The 19,365-nt window shown below is 39.6% G+C and overlaps 3 protein-coding genes and 1 non-coding gene across 6 annotated transcripts in view; 1 reads left to right on the top strand and 3 right to left on the bottom strand.

Annotated features, from left to right (window-relative positions):
* Positions 1-603: 603 nt before the first annotated feature.
* trnal-uaa lies at positions 604-686 on the bottom strand. Its single transcript has one exon. It is a non-coding gene; the product is annotated as a tRNA-Leu (tRNA).
* Positions 687-6,735: 6,049 nt separating this feature from the next.
* LOC119476577 (syntaxin-11-like) lies at positions 6,736-9,627 on the bottom strand. 2 transcript variants are annotated; one of them, XM_037749962.1, is made up of 2 exons: positions 9,416-9,627; positions 6,736-8,020 (listed from the first exon to the last, which is right to left on the bottom strand). In XM_037749962.1, exon 2 carries the CDS (start codon positions 8,013-8,015, stop codon positions 7,134-7,136), a length of 882 nt encoding a protein of 293 aa, XP_037605890.1. In that variant the 5' UTR covers positions 8,016-8,020; positions 9,416-9,627; the 3' UTR covers positions 6,736-7,133. The 2 variants fall into 2 exon arrangements, with proteins under 2 accessions (XP_037605890.1, XP_037605891.1); XM_037749963.1 differs by lacking the exon at positions 9,416-9,627 and adding an exon at positions 9,202-9,334.
* Positions 9,628-10,725: 1,098 nt separating this feature from the next.
* On the bottom strand, positions 10,726-14,067 carry LOC119477497 (syntaxin-11-like). 2 transcript variants are annotated; one of them, XM_037751598.1, is made up of 2 exons: positions 13,527-14,067; positions 10,726-12,561 (listed from the first exon to the last, which is right to left on the bottom strand). In XM_037751598.1, exon 2 carries the CDS (start codon positions 12,552-12,554, stop codon positions 11,655-11,657), a length of 900 nt encoding a protein of 299 aa, XP_037607526.1. In that variant the 5' UTR covers positions 12,555-12,561; positions 13,527-14,067; the 3' UTR covers positions 10,726-11,654. The 2 variants fall into 2 exon arrangements, with proteins under 2 accessions (XP_037607526.1, XP_037607525.1); XM_037751597.1 differs by having other exon boundaries at positions 10,726-12,653; positions 13,527-14,056.
* A 2,602-nt stretch (positions 14,068-16,669) lies between these two features.
* The window catches only part of mthfd1l (methylenetetrahydrofolate dehydrogenase (NADP+ dependent) 1 like), a 36,925-nt gene continuing 34,229 nt past the window's right edge, over positions 16,670-19,365 (top strand). Inside the window, exons 1-4 of the mRNA XM_037750153.1 lie at positions 16,670-17,043; positions 18,658-18,742; positions 19,052-19,102; positions 19,200-19,253. Coding sequence (XP_037606081.1) covers positions 16,790-17,043; positions 18,658-18,742; positions 19,052-19,102; positions 19,200-19,253 — 444 coding nt within the window. The 5' untranslated portion in view covers positions 16,670-16,789. The remainder of the gene's footprint in view (positions 17,044-18,657; positions 18,743-19,051; positions 19,103-19,199; positions 19,254-19,365) is intronic.

The following is a 19,365-nucleotide window of genomic DNA, read 5'->3' as shown; positions in this document are numbered from 1 at the left end:
AACAGATATTCATGAATCTATAATGTTTTCCACATGTATGTTCTCCACAATTAACCTAGTTGAAATTAAATTTGGTATCATCACATTGACATATTCACATAAATATGCCAAATGTATGGATACTTCTGTATTAATAGCTAATAACTTTATAGTTTTCACCAATTGTTTTGCACTGAATTTCTGAGTGGTGGATGTAAGAAACACAATTTCGTTTTGATGTGGAGCATAAAAATGACAAATAAAGGAATTTTGAATCTTGTATGAGCCAGCAGGAGGTGTGCTTGCACTGCAAAAAAAAACAAATCTGAACAGTCAACTTTGTATTACACTAAATAATATCTGCCTGTCGCTCAGATTGTTCAGCATTATTGCACCATACATTGCATCCACAACTTAAATGGACAAATATTTACAGTAAGTGAAAGCAGTGGTGCCTTGGATGCAAGTCTGATTTTGTAGTTTTTAAGCATAAGGACTGCTTACTTCGCTGTACTCGATATCATGAATTGGCATATACTGTTTTAAATCGACATTCAGGGCTCGTCTCCTTTTGTATTTATTCTCGGTACATCATAATGCTGACAGTGACATCGCCAAAAGATATACCAGGAGTGGGGTTCGAACCCACGCGGACATATGTCCATTGGATCTTAAGTCCAACGCCTTAACCACTCGGCCATCCTGGTGTATACACCGCTCTCCGCCACAATCCCACTATCAAAAGTTACCAATATCAAGGTTGGTCTGGTTGTATGAGGTTTTTTTGTTTCGTCTTCAAATGACTACGAGGCTTGCAATGCACACCATTGTTACAATAGTTCCATGTCAACAATGGCTCTTCATGAGTAGAACATCATGGTGGACGTATTGCTAGCGCAGTGCTAGCAGCTAACTTGTGGAGTAGCAGACTGGAGTGAACTTGCTAATGTCAACATATAGCCTAGCTAACGTTACAGCATGGTGTTACGGTTTATCAGGCGACCCTGTTAACTGGCGACTTTCAGCCGAATGAGTCTGTGGTTGTCGTGGTTACGGCAGCTGTTGAAAGCAGGAAGAGAATACGTAGCTGTCCTCGTGAATGCCTCTTTGTTTAGTATTTCATTACAATGTTTAAACATCCCGGATTCGTCTTTGGAGCTTTGGAGTCTTATATTATTATTATATTCTGCTCGCGTTTGAAACGTTGCTTGTTATGATGAATATGTTGAAATCAGGAAGAGCAGCGTCGCTCTTCCTGTAAGCTAATACAAGTTTCTAAATACACATATTCGTCTTTGGAGCTTGTTGTAGTAAACATGTGTCACGTAGAAGAACTCTTCATCCCTTTAAGAAAACAAAAATGAATAAAAATGTCAGGTTTTACGGGATTTGAACTCATACCAAAATCACAGCTTGTGAGACAGACGGAGGTTTCCTCCAATGCGCCACCAGCACTGGGATGGTCACAGGTGAATGTCATTGGGGTGGTCACAGGTGAATGTCATTGGGATGGTCACAGGTGAATGTCATTGGGATGGTCACAGGTGAATGTCATTGGGATGGTCACAGGTGAATGTCATTGGGATGGTCACAGGTGAATGTCATTGGGATGGTCACAGGTGAATGTCATTGGGATGGTCACAGGTGAATGTCATTGGGATGGTTACAGGTGAATGTCATTGGGGTGGTCACAGGTGAATGTCATTGGGATGCTCACAGGTGAATGTCATTGGGGTGGTCACAGGTGAATGTCATTGGGGTGGTCACAGTTCAATGTCATATTTATCTCAAATATCATCCGCCAAGTAGTCGCTCTGAGACGCAGAAGGCAGCCAGATTAACTTGTGACCACACTGTCCGTGTACTTCACACCATCTGATTTACAACACAAATAAGTGTCTGTTTATGTTTATGTTGTTGTATTCACGTGGAAATATTGAAGTTTGAAGATCTCGCATCAGCTGCACCATAAAGAAAATGTTTTCAAACCAAAAAGGCACTGGATTGAGAATTGACCCAGACAACAACACAGAAGTCAAACACTCAAGTTATTTTTATTTAGGAGAGGCAAACAAATTTCACTTGTAGCCAATCAATCTGCACAACATATGACCCTCTCAAGGGGAAAACATACTATTTATACAAAGGGAGAAGAGGCAGAGAATATTGCAGGGAGTACATGATGTTATGTTCACAATATATGCATCCATTTTTGACATATGGATTGTCCATGTTATATTTTCATTATATTGTTACTCTGTACACACGGACAGTGTGGTCACAAGTTAATCTGGCTGCCTTCTGCGTCTCAGAGCGACTACTTAGCAGATGATATTTGAGATAAATATGACATTCACCTGTGACCATCCCAATGACATTCACCTGTGACCACCCCAATGACATTCACCTGTGACCATCCCAATGACATTCACCTGTGACCATCCCAATGACATTCACCTGTGACCATCCCAATGACATTCACCTGTGACCACCCCAATGACATTCACCTGTGACCATCCCAATGACATTCACCTGTGACCACCCCAATGACATTCACCTGTGACCACCCCAATGACATTCACCTGTGACCACCCCAATGACATTCACCTGTGACCATCCCAATGACATTCACCTGTGACCACCCCAATGACATTCACCTGTGACCATCCCAATGACATTCACCTGTGACCATCCCAGTGCTGGTGGCGCATTGGAGGAAACCTCCGTCTGTCTCACAAGCTGTGATTTTGGTATGAGTTCAAATCCCGTAAAACCTGACATTTTTATTCATTTTTGTTTTCTTAAAGGGATGAAGAGTTCTTCTACGTGACACATGTTTACTACAACAAGCTCCAAAGACGAATATGTGTATTTAGAAACTTGTATTAGCTTACAGGAAGAGCGACGCTGCTCTTCCTGATTTCAACATATTCATCATAACAAGCAACGTTTCAAACGCGAGCAGAATATAATAATAATATAAGACTCCAAAGCTCCAAAGACCAATCCGGTATGTTTAAACATTGTAATGAAATACTAAACAAAGAGGCATTCACGAGGACAGCTACGTATTCTCTTCCTGCTTTCAACAGCTGCCGTAACTACGACAACCACAGACTCATTCGGCTGAAAGTCGCCAGTTAACAGGGTCGCCTGATAAACCGTAACACCGGGCGCTATAGGGAGCTTAGCATCATTTTCAACTGGGAACAGCAGTAGCAATAACCAAAATGTGCACTAAAACGCCACAGAGCAAATGTTAGAAAGGTTTCAAGTTGTAGTTATGTGTCTTCTTCTCTGCAATTATGAAGGTATGTCAACAAGGCTAGCAAAGCTAACCACAGCTAGTTGGGCTCACTTTATCGTTCCATGGGCTGTCCACAACTGCTTGAGTAAACACCTGTCACGTACAGTAGAAGAACTCTTCTATGTGACACATTTTTTTACCAGTTCTTATGGTTTTGATGTAATAAAAAAACTAAACTAAAGGGGCATTCATGAGGACAGCTATGTATTCTCTTCTTGGATTCAACCAACAGCTGTCGTAACCAGGACAACCACAGACGCATTCTGCTGAAAGTTGCCAGTTAACATGGTCGCTTGATAAACCGAAACACCTGCTACCGCTCTGTGTTTAAAGCTGGGAAGCCGCACCAGCTGAGAGGCCAGGGGTCAGCAACCTTTACTATCAAAAGAGCCATTTTAGTCAAAATAATAAAAAAACAAATCTGTCTGGAGCCGCAAAACATTTGAGCATTGTGATGAAGTTTATAGTCTAAGTATATAGTATATAAGTCTAATGCAGTGAGGGCCAAAGAGACAATGTACTACGGAGTATTAGGGCCACATTGAGGGAAAAACATCTCAGATTTACAGAATAAAGTCATCATTTTCAGGAAAAAAGTTGTAATATTACGAGAATAAAGTCATAACTTTACGAAAAAAAGTTGTAATATTACAAGAATAAAGTCATAACTTTCCAAGAAAAAAAGTCATAATATTACGAAAATAAAGTCATAACTTTACGAGAATAAAGTCGTAATATTACGAGAATAAAGTCAAAACTTCACAAGAATTTTTTTTAATATTACGAGAATAAAGTCATAACTTTACGAGAAAAAAAGAAAATAACTTGTAGAATTACTATTTTATAATATTGACTTTATTCTCATAATACCACAACTTTTTTCTCTTAAACTTATAACCTTATTCTCATAATATTACAATTATTTTTTCTTATGAACTTTTGATTTTTTTCTCGTTATATTATGACTTTATTCTCGAAATCTTAGATTTATTGTTTTTCCTAAATGTGGCCCTAATACTCCGTCGTACTGTTGTACATTAGACCTACAACAATGATAAATAAAAATGAAAATGTACACAATAAACAGTTAATCATTTCCATTTTTAAAAATCCACAGGGAGCCACTGGAGAGTAGCTAAAGAGCCGCATGTGGCTCCGGAGCTGCAGGTTGATGACCCCTGGGCTAGGCGTTCAAAATTCAGTCCTACTATGTTTCAATTTGGCCAACCATTGAGGCAAAGACTTTATGTAAACTAGTATCGGCGATGATTATACGTGAAGAATAAAAAATTAATTCAGTGATATTCATGATGGCAAAAGAAGTGTGGAAGTTTGGAAGGATGGTTTCTAGTCAGTCTGTACAACTGTAAACAAAGGGAAATATTAGATAGTATCATGGTTGTAAAATTTGAATCACATTTTAATGTAATTCTGTTTCTCCCTAATGGGTACAAATGCAGAAAAAAACTGTGACATTTCACATACTGAGCTATCTTTAACACCGTTTATGTTCGCCTTCAAAACTGTGTTGTTTTTCTTCACCTTTTCTAACTTTATTGCTCAGTAGCAGATGTACTTGAAACTCTACAGTTCTTTTAAAAGTTCATTCCAAGTTTTTAATTTGTGTGTATTTCAGATGACCTCATGTGATCCAGATCCAGTTGGGCTGGTTAGGAGCTTCCTCTTTTGTGTGGTGTCATGGGAGTGAGTTATGCAACCATTTGGTAGCTTTGCTGTATCAGACAGTTCATTACTCAGAGTGTGGCATTTCCCTTGTCCATCCTGTCCTTTCATGCATTGAGACGGAACAAAAGTAGCATAAACATCCAACAATGGTTTAAATGGATCACTATAAAGTGTGTTTATTAATGGCATCTAATAAACAGAGTGAACTCGGGACCTGTGGATGCCATGGTGGTAGTGAGGCCCAAACCAAGTGCTACTCCAGCATGGAGAGAATAAGGTATGCATCGTCAGTGTAAAAGGCACACTACACTACACTGTGTTGCAAAAATGGTTATTGATTTTCTAATAATATATTATTCCAGATCTGCGCTATACAAAGTCTACAGTGGTGAGCTTTCAGATCCCACTAAAGCGGCCTTTGAAGGTTTCAAAGCAGACTCTGCTCCACTAATCTACACTATGGATATCTCTCCTTTTTGTTTATCACAATGAAACAATAACTGATGTTTTTTGGCCAGTTGGAGGCAGCAGATTCAGCTGACAATTCCTAGATTGTTGTAGCATAAATACCTTTAAAATCAGAGGTAAAAAGTAACTAAGTACATTTACTCAAGTATAGTATACTCAGACTCTGCCTCTGCAATTCAGAGGGAAATATCATACTTTTTCCTCCACTATATTTGTCTGACAGCTATAGTTACTTTGCATGTTAAGACTGTCGATGAAACAGATAAGCTCAAAAATAGTTCATAGTTATAAAGTATAGCCTACGATCCAACAGTGAATTAGTTTGTAACAATAAGCTCCACCTGAACTACAACATTCTTGATGCATTTCCAAGTCTGTCTGCTTGTGATGTTACCAGTGCTACCACTAGACACTAACTATGCACATTCACGTCTGTGCCATCAATGAATAAAGATAAGTGACCAACAAATATGAGCAACCATGTATAATGCTGTATGACATGGAGTTCTGCTTTATATTGATTACCCTGTAACATCAGGAATATATACATGCACAACATGCTCCCATGCAAACCTCCTCATGAATATGTATGAGTGCCTTGATTCAAGGTCCCTCATTGGCCACAACCAGAAAAGGCACATTAACGTGTCAATTTTTGTTGTGTTAACACGTAAAAATATAGCTATATTAATGTCGTCTAAACACAAAATCTCTATGTTATTTGTGCAAATGACTTATACTTCTTGTGGTGTCAAAATCTAGGCTTAGGGCCTGTTATTTCAGCTGATAGGCCTACCATGTGTACTATGTTGCATATTTATTTTTAATCAAATTATGACACAACAAACGTGGGGTCATGAAGGAATAATGTACAGACAGTGCACCAAGAGGAGGAGAAAAGAGTGTTAAGAGGAGGCAAGTAGCTCGTTTTTACCCCCAGCAGATTAAATTTGGCTACAGTTGCTCATGTTTATTGGTTGGTTATTTTTCACTGAGAAATAGGCTACATACACTACTGGACTGATTCAGCCCTAAAGTCATCACATTATTTGTTACGCTGACTTTCATTGACTTAACGGCCACAGGTGTCGCTGTTACAACCAATTTCTGATTCTTACAAACAGTCCCTTTAATGTCTGTTTGCAACTACATTTTGTTAACTTTCCTTTCCGTCCTTAATGTTACCCATCACTCTCATGACTCCGATTCTTCCACATATCTAAAGACCATGTGTACTTCTTATCCCCATAACCCAACTCACTGTGTTGATGTTCTGCCAAGGACCACAAACTTGATTTTAATTTACAACAACAGCATTTATTTTGTGTGAACAGTGAACTGTTTCAACTTAAATTGATCCTTTTAAAATGTAAACGTCTCTCATGCACACCCACCAACAATTGGATTAATTATCTTATACAAATAACAAGAAGTTATTTTTACTGTAGATCTTATTTTAGACAGCTTGTAACTCCAAACCTTGAACAATTCTAGACAGTGTGCTACTCTTCAGGGCAAAACTGTTTCTCTTACATGAGGGTGCTTGTAAAAGCTTCCATTAACTATGAATTAAACACATTGCATAACATTTCTTTTCAGCATGTCCATAACCTTTTACACAGGCAAATATTTATTTAATTTTTCGATCACCCATAAAATTTCACAAAGTCAAAATGAGCCCTAAAAGTTTTGGTCATCGTCTCCAACAGGAACAACATTGCTGAAAAGGATTCTTCCTCTTGCACTGCAGGGCCCTCTTGATGTGAACGTTGATTTTGTCAATGTATTCCTGAGTGCCGCACACGTTAGCCTCAATGTTATTAAGCTTGTATCCCTGGTCCTCCACCAGCACGGCCATGTCCAGGAACAGTTCATGCACCTCCTTCATCCTGACCTCCAGCTCCACCAGCTCCTTGTGTCTGCCTTTGAGCTCGCACAGCGCCATGCGGCACGTGCGTGCACCCGGGATCTGCAGGCTCTGGGACAGCTCGGCCCATCCCTCGCCACCTTTATCCACCATCACATCCAGCTGGTTGTCGTTGATTTCAGTGCCCAGTATGGAGGCCTGCCTCTGGATCCTCCCCCGACACGCAGTCCTCTGCATCTCCTCGGCCTTGTTGTAGTCACTCATGACCTCGTGGAAGCCACGGGTCAGTGTGTCGTACTGAGTTCGGGCGATGCGACTGACGGCAGAGTGGGGACCATCTTTCTCCTCTAGCTGGCTGCTCTCCTTACCCAGGGCCTTGAGGCGGGCATGCACAGCCCCCCCATGTTGCTGGATCCCCCTGGCGATGGCGTCGGAGTCCTTTTTGAGCAGGGTGAGACGGCGCACAGAGGTGCCAAAGCGTTCATTGTTTATGCTCAGACGCTCCACCTCTAAGTGGAGCAGGGAGATCTCCTTGCGTATGGAGTGGGCCTCACTCAGGATGTTGTCAATAGTTGAGGAGTCCTCAAACACCACTGCCTCTTGAGACAGAGTCACCTTGTTTACATCATACTCAGATCCATAAAACTCTGGCTCGTAGTCCTCCTGCTCTTCACTGATGGTCTGCAGCCTCTCCAGCATGTCCCGCATCCTGCCTGAGAGACCAAAACAAGATGTTAGTTAGTGCAATAGATCAGATAATGCAAAATTAGTATCACATGCGTTCTACATGTTGGGTTACAGGCACCCTCATTATAATATAATCCTCATTTAAAGAAAGGTTTCCACCAAAAGTTTAGACTTTTAAAAGACTTTTAGTCCCAGGAACTACTTTTAAGGAACTAAATGGTTCCTTCAACCCATGGTTGTCTACGTTTCCACCGCGGCCTAAAGACCTGCGAAGATAACTACGTAACCACTGTGAAACAATCAGAAAATAACTTTTCCTTCTGTCATTCACAGCACCGCTGCGCTCCGTCTCTCTCTCTTGTACCGCTTGCCCTCTCAGCTTGCTCGCACGATCTGTCTCTTTTTTTTAAAAATGAGTCGGGAAGCCGACAGAAGAGCCTAACTTTAATTTGAATGTTATCAAACAAAGAGAAATTATCTCCCCTTGTCCGAAATCGATACTAGAGTATTTTTTTAAAGAATGAAGCGGTACAGTTGAAGCAGCGGCGCTGTGTGTGCGTTTCACCAATCAGAGACGTCATCCCTGCAAACTCCACCCTGAAAGTTCTGGTACTTTCCGGTAAAAATGCCCCGTAAAATGTCCCCGGAAGTTAATTTAGACCCTGGTCGCTGCAGTCGAAACGCAATGAGTTCCTCAAAAAGTTCTTAGTTCCTGGAGAAAGTTCCTGCTGTGGAAACGGGCCGATAGAGATGAAATATAGTGTTCCCCATAAAAAAAACAAAAAACATGACATTAAACATTGAGTACTGTTATGACAGCATGTAGAGGTTCATAATTAATTTACCCACCAATTCAAAGCTAACATGTCACTATTGTATAACTACTGCAACAATGACTGGTCTGTTTATCTGCAGTAGGTTTTCTCTCTGTGGTGAACAACAATGACAGCAGTCACAGCTCAAAGCATTTCTTTTAAACCAGGAACAAGGAAGACACTATCTTATCGGAAAAACAGACAATACCTTTAAAAATGGAGTCAAGGCAGAAGATAGTGTTGCACGATATATATTTAAGTAGTTCTTCAGTACATTTATTTTGTCAAACATACTGCACAAAACTGTAAAAATTGTAGTGCTTGCCTACTTTTCTGCCATTGATTCTTTCATACAATCTCAGTATGTACACAGAAAATCAATTTCCTCATACCATATTAGTAAAAAAAATCATGAAACTTTTTTAAAAGCTGTCTCAATGTATGATAAAACAAATTATATTTGTCTTCCTGATGCCCATTGAATCAGCCCCATCTTTCTGCACTAATTAAGTCTAATTATCCACTTGTCTCCAGGTGCCTCAGCTACACACATTACCCAAGAAATTGGATGAAATATCATTCAACAATCAATTCAAAGAGTCTTACCTCTTGTGACTGGCTCCGACAAAATCAGAAAGCAAGTAAATCCCTTCAAAGCGTCTCACACTGATTTAGTTGGTCCAGGGCGCCCAAGGAAACGCATCTTTTTATTCTGATGAAGGAAGTTGTCTGCCTTGTGTTCAGCATGTGTGTGACTGCCGCCCCTCCCCAGGTGACGGACATAGGCATTCCCACTGCAACACACAATACTTCCTTGAAGGAAGGTGCATTTTTACTTGATCTATTAAGTCAGACAACATTCCTGTTAAATAATGCATCCAGGACACGTGAGAAAGTTACTGAGGAAATCTGAGGAATTAGATTTAAATATTTCACAGTACATCACTGGATTAATACAGCACAAGCTGCCATATGTTTGTAAAGTGATGTGAGATTTTAGGTGTTTATTTTACTACACTCTGTCTATTTGCATCCTTAGATTTCTCCCAAATTCACCAAAAGTTACCATTAGATGATGCCTCACTCAAATTTCAGAAAACTTTTATTACAAAAATCAATTGTCTCAATGTAAGTAATCAACTGGGGAAGTTTCATGGTGATATCTATTGATTGAATTGTTTACCCTTTTCACCTGTAGTGTCTTCAAGATGTATGGAATTTTACAAAACATATCTTTAAAGGCTGTTTTCTCAAAATGAGGCTTTTCTCACTCTGAGCCAGAAATATCCATTTCAGTAGCACTAACATACACCAAACTTCCCAGTGTCATTCCTATCTATATTCTGAAGGGCTTTTAATGAGGGGTTTGTTCATATATTATTCCTAGCCTGATTTATATAACATTTTATTCCTAAAAAAATGGCGAAAATACGATTTTTTTTTTATTAAAAAAAACCTTTGAATCTAGAAATTCCCCCTTAAAAAAAATTAAACAAGATTTTTAACCTGGCTTTATCCAATGGTCAGATTCCAGTTCTGGAAATGAATGCAAATTAGCACATATTTGATAAGATAATGCATTATTTGCATATTTAAACACACATTTTCAAAAAACGTGTAATACAAAGAATTGTCTTAATGTAAATAATCAACTGGGGAAGTTTAATGGCGATATCTGAGTTACATTTTTTACCCTATTCACCTGGTGTCTCCCCTTAATGTGTCATACCTGTGATTGAGCTGTCGTGACCCAACATTTGGTGCCACTGGTGTGTCTGAGTGATTGAAAACTTGAATTAAAAAAATGTGTTAATGTATACCAAATACTATATTAATCATTACATCTCAGCAGGTCTTTATCTTTCATGTGTTGATGTATCTTTCATGTTCAAACAAGAATAAAGCCAGACTTATGCTGATTTTAATTTAACTATTTATGTAATGATGTACATGACACCACAGAAGAAAGGTATTATAGTCATAGAATAGAATAGCAGTGAACAGTAACAGATTAGGGTACATCACAGTACATCAGTTTCTGGTGTCTTCAAAAGAGATGGTAAATATCAGAAAATAATGGGTGCAATGTGGTCAACACAGAATGGCTGGTTACTATTCAACCAACTCAATCATTTTATAATTTATATATATAGAGAGAGCGAGAGAAATGCAGAAAATATTAACAACCACTAAACTGTACAGTTATTTTTTTTTATTTTAGGACATCCATGTTTACCAGTGCATTGACATGACATGACAAATTATTTGACCTGAATGACTTCATCAGACACGAGAAAATAATTGTAAGTAACAATTGTTTGATCGAACTATATAATAAGCATTTCTTTAGGCTTTTACTATTAGGTCAGTTTACTGCATCAGGAACTATCGTGTCAGGCAGCATGACCAGCACAATATAATACAGATAATGTGTTATTTGGTAAATCCCTCCCATGTTGAAAATATTCAGATACTATTTGCTTCAGGTCTGCATCACACCTCAGTCAAGGGTTGACTTGAGATACCTGCCTTAAACTTTTCATACAAACATTACAGACATCAATGGATTACTTTCATACAATTTAAAAATATTTCCCCTCGTCTCTCAATCTAGACACAATAGTTTTAACCTTTCTATGAAACCTTTATTTTGCTTCCTGGACATTTCTTTTAATATGCAGCTCTACGGGCCATGTTGATAAAGCCTTTGTGACAATAAGAACGTTGTACTAATGAAACATACAGAAAATGTCCTTTAGATTTCCCACGTCTCTTTGTCTGGACAGCACATTGCATGTTGTTTGCCATCCCTCTACCATCTACATCATCATGTACTGTGCAGTCCTTATTCAACACACGGGAAACAGCTGCAAAACATCTTTTTAAAGGGGTTGTTCTTGTCGTGACGTTTGGCCCTGCCCAGTTTGACGAGGGCCTCCTGTATGCCTTCGTCTGCCTTCTGAACGTTGGTCTGGATGCTGGTCAGCATGGGGCCCTGCTCCTCCACCAGCATGGCGATGTCCAGGAAGATCTCATGGATGCCATTGATACGGGTCTCCAGGTCCAGCAGCTCTTGGTGACGTTTCTCAATCTGGGACAGAGCTGATCGAGCCGTTTTACCTTCAGCCATGACGTTGTCACTAAAGATGTTCAACTGGCCTTTCTCGATCATCTCCTCCAGCTCTTCTCCCGTCACCTCGCGCCCCACTATCTCCATTTGCCTCTGGATCTGGGCTTTACAGTTCTCCCGATGGCTCATCTCGGCTTCATTATAGTCAAACATGGCGTCGCGGAAACCATTGCTGAGGCAAGCGTACTGGGTTCTGGCGATGCGTGTGACGGCAGAATTTGAGCCATGTGCTTCCTCTAGCTTGTGGGCCGTGCCGTCCATTTCCCGCAGGCGTTTCAGCACATCCTCAGCCCGAGACTTTATATCAGCTCCAATGGCGTTGGAGTCCTTTTTGATGGTGCTCATGGTGGTGATGCCCGAGCCCATGCGAGCGTTCTGCTCACGGAGCCTTTTAATCTCCACGCGGATGAGCTGGATCTCTCTGTGGATGTCCTGCGACTGGGAGAAGACCCCCTCCAGAGCAGGGCTGCTGTCAAACACCACGGCCTCGTGGGGGAACTCCTCCAGGTCCGGGTCCGTATTGCTCGAGGTTTCGGAGATAGTGGAGTCTTCATACTCCATCTGTTCCACATGGACGTTGGACATTTCCTGCAGGTTGCTCAGTCGGTCCCTCATGGTTGGGCTGGAGAAAGAGTGACGGCTACAGATGTCAAGATGATTTTCTCTGTCTGGTTATCTTTCCTCTTCTAACATACATTGGTGAAGATGGCTGACCTGAGAGGGCAAACAACAACAACAACGAATCTTGATGAATTTAATTATTTTCACCACAGATGACTTGACAAGACACAATGTAAAAAGGGACACATTCAAAACGTTTACTAGTTCAAACACACCCAGTGTCTCATTTAAGCTGGCATGCCTGTTTAAAAGCTTGTTCCTTCTTCCTTCACCCACCCAGCACTGGCCTAACAGGTTCTCCAAAGAATAGTCAAAGGTGTTGCTCCTCACCAAACTAGTTCTTTTAACTTGTGATCTGTCTGACGTGCATTTTGACTTTTAATCTAACTGGAGCATGAGACTCAGCAGATACAATGTTATCTTGATATCTTAAAAGAAACATGTATTATAATTATAATTATAATATCAAGTTAATGGTAAAGGGCTATATACAGGTATGTTTTGGGTACCTACAGTTAAATTGTAAATAATATAAAATATATGTACATTTATTTTTATTATTTTATTATTTATGTTTTGTTTGTTTTTTTCTTAAATACAGCTAATTGATTTTGTACAGAGCCTTTTGTCTACCCTAAACTGAGTTTACTGTTTATTTGTTTTGCACAATTTAAGACTACACAACATAACAAAAAAATAAATTAATAATATACAGTGCAGGAAGAGGCAAAAAAAAACCACTGGGCTTATCTGAAAAATAATATGACTACATAATAGTGATAACAAACAATTAGGACAAGATATATATAATAACAACAGTAGTATCTATCACCACCACAGGCATAAATCTCAGGCACATTTAATGAGACACACACCAGGTGTATATATAGATTTCTCATTTCCCTACAATATTAGCTGGAATAAGGTTCTGAATTCATTCAGCAATGAAGATGGAAAGCTCCTTACCTGTTGTTCTCTGATGTCCACAGATATCAAACTTTGTCCTTTAATATCAGATGCACTGTGGTGCCACAAGCACCATCCTCCTATACAGTCATGTAGTCGACTGCTCTGGGCTGTGTGCGGGAACAAAGCGCCCTACATGCGTAATTGCAGCTATCTTTGGAGGCCAAACTGGTATTCAGCTGTGGTTTTTGTCAGGGTGGTGGTGCGACTGTGTGATGATGTGACTTGAGGAATGAAGCCTGGTCGGTTTGGCCTCTGTGGTGACGCATCCACGCATCTCCGGTGAGCGTGGATTGGACAGGACGAGGAGAGAGCAGCTGGAGTGGATGTGTGCCAATTTGCAGGCCTCTTTATTATAATAAAACAGAATTATTAGAAAATGTAAAGGGAAGCCCATACTGGTGTTTTTGACAGAAGTCTCTAAAGATTGTCAATCACCAACTTTGTCCCTTGAGCAGCAGTGGAAGTGTTTGTGTGTGAGTTTTGATGGCAGTAACCTGTCTGACGGTGCTGCTGGGGCTGGTAGAGCCAAGCAAGATTGACGTTAAGATTTTCCCGACCACGCCCATTGACTTCCACAAGTACACGTGTGTTTGTGTGTGTGACCTACTGCACAGTACTGTGGGCCAGTGGTTTTCAAAGTGGGGTCAGGGAGTCCCATGATTTGCCAACTTTAAGTTCTGCCCGAGGATATATGTTCTCAGTGATACACAAATGACATCTCACTGTGGAGCCTTGAACTTTATTCAGACCAGTATAATGGTGGGAAAGCAAATTATTATGAGAAACTGGAGGACTCCGGGTGAGCCCTCTTTTCAGGAATGGTTCACAGTGTTGGCAAAAGTGGCATCATACGAACACATTTCTTTCAACTCGAAGGACAGGACTGAGAAATATGTGGCAAAGTGGGGAGATTACTTGGAATACATTGCTCATGTGCTCAGATGAGACCTTGAAATACAGTACACACCATCACACAATACTTGTATACACAGCACACACACACAAACACTCACATACACTCTTTATGTATCTGAAAATTGATTGGATGCTTGTAAATTAGATTAGACCATGGTGTAACTGAATGTAGGAATGTGTATTTGATTTGTCTCTTTTATTTTATTTATTTTTGCATTTTATTTGAATACTAGGATTTTGTAAATATTATTTTTTAAATGTATTCATTTATGTTTTTTATCTATTTTTTTGTTTTTGTTAATATTGTTTTGCATATAGGAGTTTAATTTGTGGACCAAAATGTGACAATGTTCATATAAAAAAATCAATAAAATAATTATATAAAAAAAAAGTGGGGTCCGGGGATCCCTAGGGGTCCTTGAGGGGATCCCAGGGGGTCCCCAGCTAATTGCATCCATAAGTAACATAATGACAGTAGGCCGGGCCTATTACTGCTGACAAAGGTATCCCTGTAGGCCTACACCCTGTCAAGCCACACTTAAATAAAGTTTTCCTAACTGGAATTTCTGGACTATTTGTCAGATTGTCACGCGGAAATGTCTCTATAATAGGTTATGTTCAGTAGGCCATCATCTTTTTTCAGATTCAGATTCAGATTCAGACAACTTTATTGATTCCAACAAGCGCAATTCAATTCACAGTTTACCCCATCACAAACACACACAGACAACATCCAGACAAATATCCAAAATGTTGTGTCAATTACAGATCAGTAAAACTGACAAACAGAGGTTGGTAAAGGACAGCAGATAAGTTAATACAATATAATACATTTTCACTACTTTTTCACTGAGCACACAGTCCTAATTGGATGTACAAGTCATAGTTTATATGACCTATGTGGCCTAAACTGACCTCCTCCCCTCTTAGCATGCCCCTTCTTGAGGCTGCTGCTTTCAAATATACCTCGGAAATTTAATTTAAGTTGAGGAAATACTAAGCACCGCCCACCAGCCAGACCACAGCCAATAGGAATGCTCTCTCTCTCTCTGAAATGACCTGTGATTGGCCAAAGTCTCCCGTCACGGGCTAGATTTTTTAAAGCCTGAAAACAGAGCCATGAGGAGGCGCAGAAGTCTAGTTATCTCTCAGAACACTTAAAGGTCCCATATTATAAAAGAGTGTTTTTTTTCATGTTTTTTTTATTATAAAGCAGGCTTAAGTCCTATATAAATACTGTGAAAGTATCGAAACGCTCAATCCACAGGGAAATGCACACAGCCCGTATTCAGAAAACTCTGCATTTGAAACAAGCTGTCAGGATTTCTGCCCATTTGTGATGTCACAAATATACAATATTTAGACCCTTTACACAGTTTTAAACGTAACAATGCTCAATGTGTCCCAGTTTATTCCTGGTTGCAGTGTATGTGAATGTCATCAGCTGACAGGAAGTACACATGGACCTAAACTGTAGCCTAGCAACTCTAGCAATTCTGTTGCAATTCTGTCAAAATGCGCTAAAACGGAGCATTTAAGACAGAGGGTAAATACAGGTATATTTAGGCAGACAGTATGAGGAAAATAAAGTTTTTTTTTTAACATTACAGCACGTAAACATGTTCTAGTAGAAACACAAAATACAAGTATGAACCTGAAAATGAGCATAATATGGGACCTTTAAACTACAATATGCTGATAGGTTATTATGGAATTTTTGCCCAATGATGCCAAAAAAAGTCTGCCTACTGAAGCTTTAAGTTATTAAATAAGTATAATATAATGCATATAACATAAACTCTGGCATTATGTATGGCTCAATAAGGAAGCTTGTTAATTATTAATAAATATTTTATGGAGAAGGGGTGGGATTAAATAAATTTGTACTTCTTCTCACTCCTTTTCGAATCAAAAGGCATCAAGTGTTTAACAATTTATTTTTCTTAAGCTTTTCTTTGTATGTAAATACTACTTCTTTCTGGCTGTCCACTTGTATGATCATTCTTTTTCTTTATTTTGTTTTTTGTTTTCTACATGTTCTAAATACATTTTGAAATGAAATGAAATTATGAAATGTATATTTAATTATTTTGTTTTTTTTTTAATTGTCTGTGTATCTGTTTGTACCTTCTGTAACTGAGCATGTGTTCAATTAAGAAAAGTGTTATCATGTGTGCCGACCTCAAGAGTGTTTAAATTCCCGACTGTCCCTGAAGGCACCGCACCTCCATCAGCACCGTGTCGCCTCCTCAACTTACTTCTTGTTCCTCCCGGAGGTTTAAACCGTCGCTAACCGCCGCAAAAGACCAACACAGAGAAGAAAAACTCGATTAAAAGAATCAGCTATGAAGTTGTCTATAATTCGTAGTGCTTGTGGCAGTCTCCGGACACACCCAGCCCGTCAAGGAAGCAGAGTCAGCGGCTGGTCGCGGAGATGCCAGCCGGCGGTTGGTCCTACTACCACCAACGGCCGGTTGATCCTCCGGACGGTTAGTAGCGCGACTAGCAGCAGCGGTAACCGTCCAAAGTTAGCCGTTAACTCTGGGAAACACCCCCTAAAGAAGGATGATAACGGGTTACAATGCGACAATTCTTTGAGGTAAGTGTGTATGTAGCCTAAACAAATGTTGCTGAATTACTGTATTGTTGTTTTTAACCATAAATAAGAACACTTGAGTTTGCTAAAGTAAATAAACGGTAACGTTAACGGGTACTTCCGGTTAAGTCGTTGACACACAGCCAGCACGTGTGTGTCCCGGATCAGCTCCAGGGTCTCCTCTCCTCTCCCCTCCTCTCCTCTCCCCTCCTCATCTCCAGACAGCTGATGTAACTTTACTCCATTGTTGCCAAACATAATATGATAAACATGTGCCTGAATTCATAGTAAATAAAGCTAATAACCACGTGTGGGTGAATGGGTTGTGCTGAGGCGTTTTACTGTAACCTTATTTGACATCAGCACCATCACATGTATGTGTGTGTGTGTTTGCATCGGCATATACGTTTTTATACTATTTGTATACTATTTGTGTTGCACGTGATGGGAGTTTCAATGGTCAAATTATGTATTTTACATAATTAGATAGCTAAAAGTGGATTTTATCTATAATGTTTACATTTTGGACAACATGTAGGTCAGTGTGTTAATTGTAAACTGGGAAAAAAAAGTTTAGAAATTTGTGTTTGGTTAATTATTTCTCTGTTGTTACAATGCTAATTGGTATTTTACATAGTTGGAAAGCCTGTTTATTTGGAGGAGGAGATGCCAGGCTGTTGTGGCTGCGTATGGATCTTCCACCTGGTATTGAGGCTCCTGACGGTGTATTAAATGAATAAAGTGTAAAATAGCCAATATGTTTTGTTTGTTCCTTGTTACTGATAGAGAATCCAATCATCCAATCCACCAAACAACTCAAAACAAGAGTCAATACCAACAGTAGAATACACTGTTTACCATTGGCAGAGCATTTTTAGCCAAATGTTTCTTGGGCGCTACCCACATAATCAGCTGTGCTGCTCATCCCACAAATGCATGATCCTTACAAGTTGGTCATCATTGTGAAGGTAAATAAACAGGCTTTCCAACCATGTAAAATACAATGCCAATTAGCATTGTAACAACAGAGAAATAATCCACCAAACACAATTTTCCAAACCTTTTTTTCCAGAGTTTATTTAGTGGAGTTTCTGTCAATAGGGGTTATACGGGGTGGATTCATGTTTTATTTAAATAGGGCAAGTGAGAGAGTTTGAAGCATATTTTACAATTAAAGCAGTGGGTAAAGTTGGAGCAAATATGATTTAAAAAAAAAAAAAAAGTTATTTTTATAAAATGGTCACTATATCCTGACAGTAGTGCACGAGAGAGGTAATCTGAAAAAAATGATGTGCCTCTATGTCCTCCGGTGCTCCTAATGGCATCTGCAAGATTTCACAGATCTCTCAGAACACTTGAATTACAATATGCTGAAAGGTTATCTTTTTTTGCCCAATGATGCCAAAAATGTTCTGCCTACTGCTGCGTTAAGCGTTTCATCCTTCCCCCCAGGTAGCCCACAAACATGGTTCTAAATGTTATCTACTTTTCTGTTGGGGGTAACCTTTTCCAAAATCTTACACAATGGGTGTCTTTGACCCAAGGTATGTGTTTCACTTGAATTGGAACCCTAAAAGGACGAATGGACTTTGCTAACCAGTTAATTTTCTCTCACAGGGAAGTGATTCAGAGCACCAAGGATGCAATGGTAGCTCTGGAGAGAAGAAATCCAACAGTCCAACCTTTGTTAGCCATTATACAGGTATTGTAAGCAAACACAGAAGAACTACTGTATGTAGGATTTGTATTTCCCCTTGTAGAACTGTGTAAGGAGGAGATATACAAGTTTACATTTTGTGGAAGGTTGCCTTGACATATTGTCAAACCTTAGAGTAAAAAGTAGTCTAAAGCCAATTTACCTTGGCAGAGAGGTGTTGTGCTTGTAGTGACATTAAATCAGCTGTGCCTTAATTTACATTTGACCTATCAGTTTTAACTGAAGCTATTGAATATGACTGTGTTAATCAGGGTGCTGTAAGTTTTCTTTCGTTGTGCTCATTTTATCTCAAAGGCAGGTGAAGATGACAGCCTGTTGGAGATCAATAAGAAAATGGCAGGATGGGTAAATTTCTCTATTGCTTTAATTTTGGCATCTTCCCAAATCTACACAATATTTTAAACAGCTCTCCCTCTCCTCGTCTGTCCATGTGTGTCCACAGATTGGCTTGAACATCACCCAGATTTGTCTGACAAAGGAGTGCAGTGAAGATGAAGTAAGTGAATCACGCAATGCCTAATACAAGGAAAACTTCCCACACCCTCATTACTGAGCAAGTCTGTGCATGATTTACCATTCCCTGTTTGCTGTTTTGTCTTAGCAGCATG

Source organism: Sebastes umbrosus, chromosome 18 (assembly GCF_015220745.1).
Source record: "Sebastes umbrosus isolate fSebUmb1 chromosome 18, fSebUmb1.pri, whole genome shotgun sequence".
NCBI classification, from domain to species: domain Eukaryota; kingdom Metazoa; phylum Chordata; class Actinopteri; order Perciformes; family Sebastidae; genus Sebastes; species Sebastes umbrosus.
The sequence above is the reverse complement of the archived record's forward strand: the minus strand, read 5'-3'. Positions and strand labels throughout refer to the sequence as shown.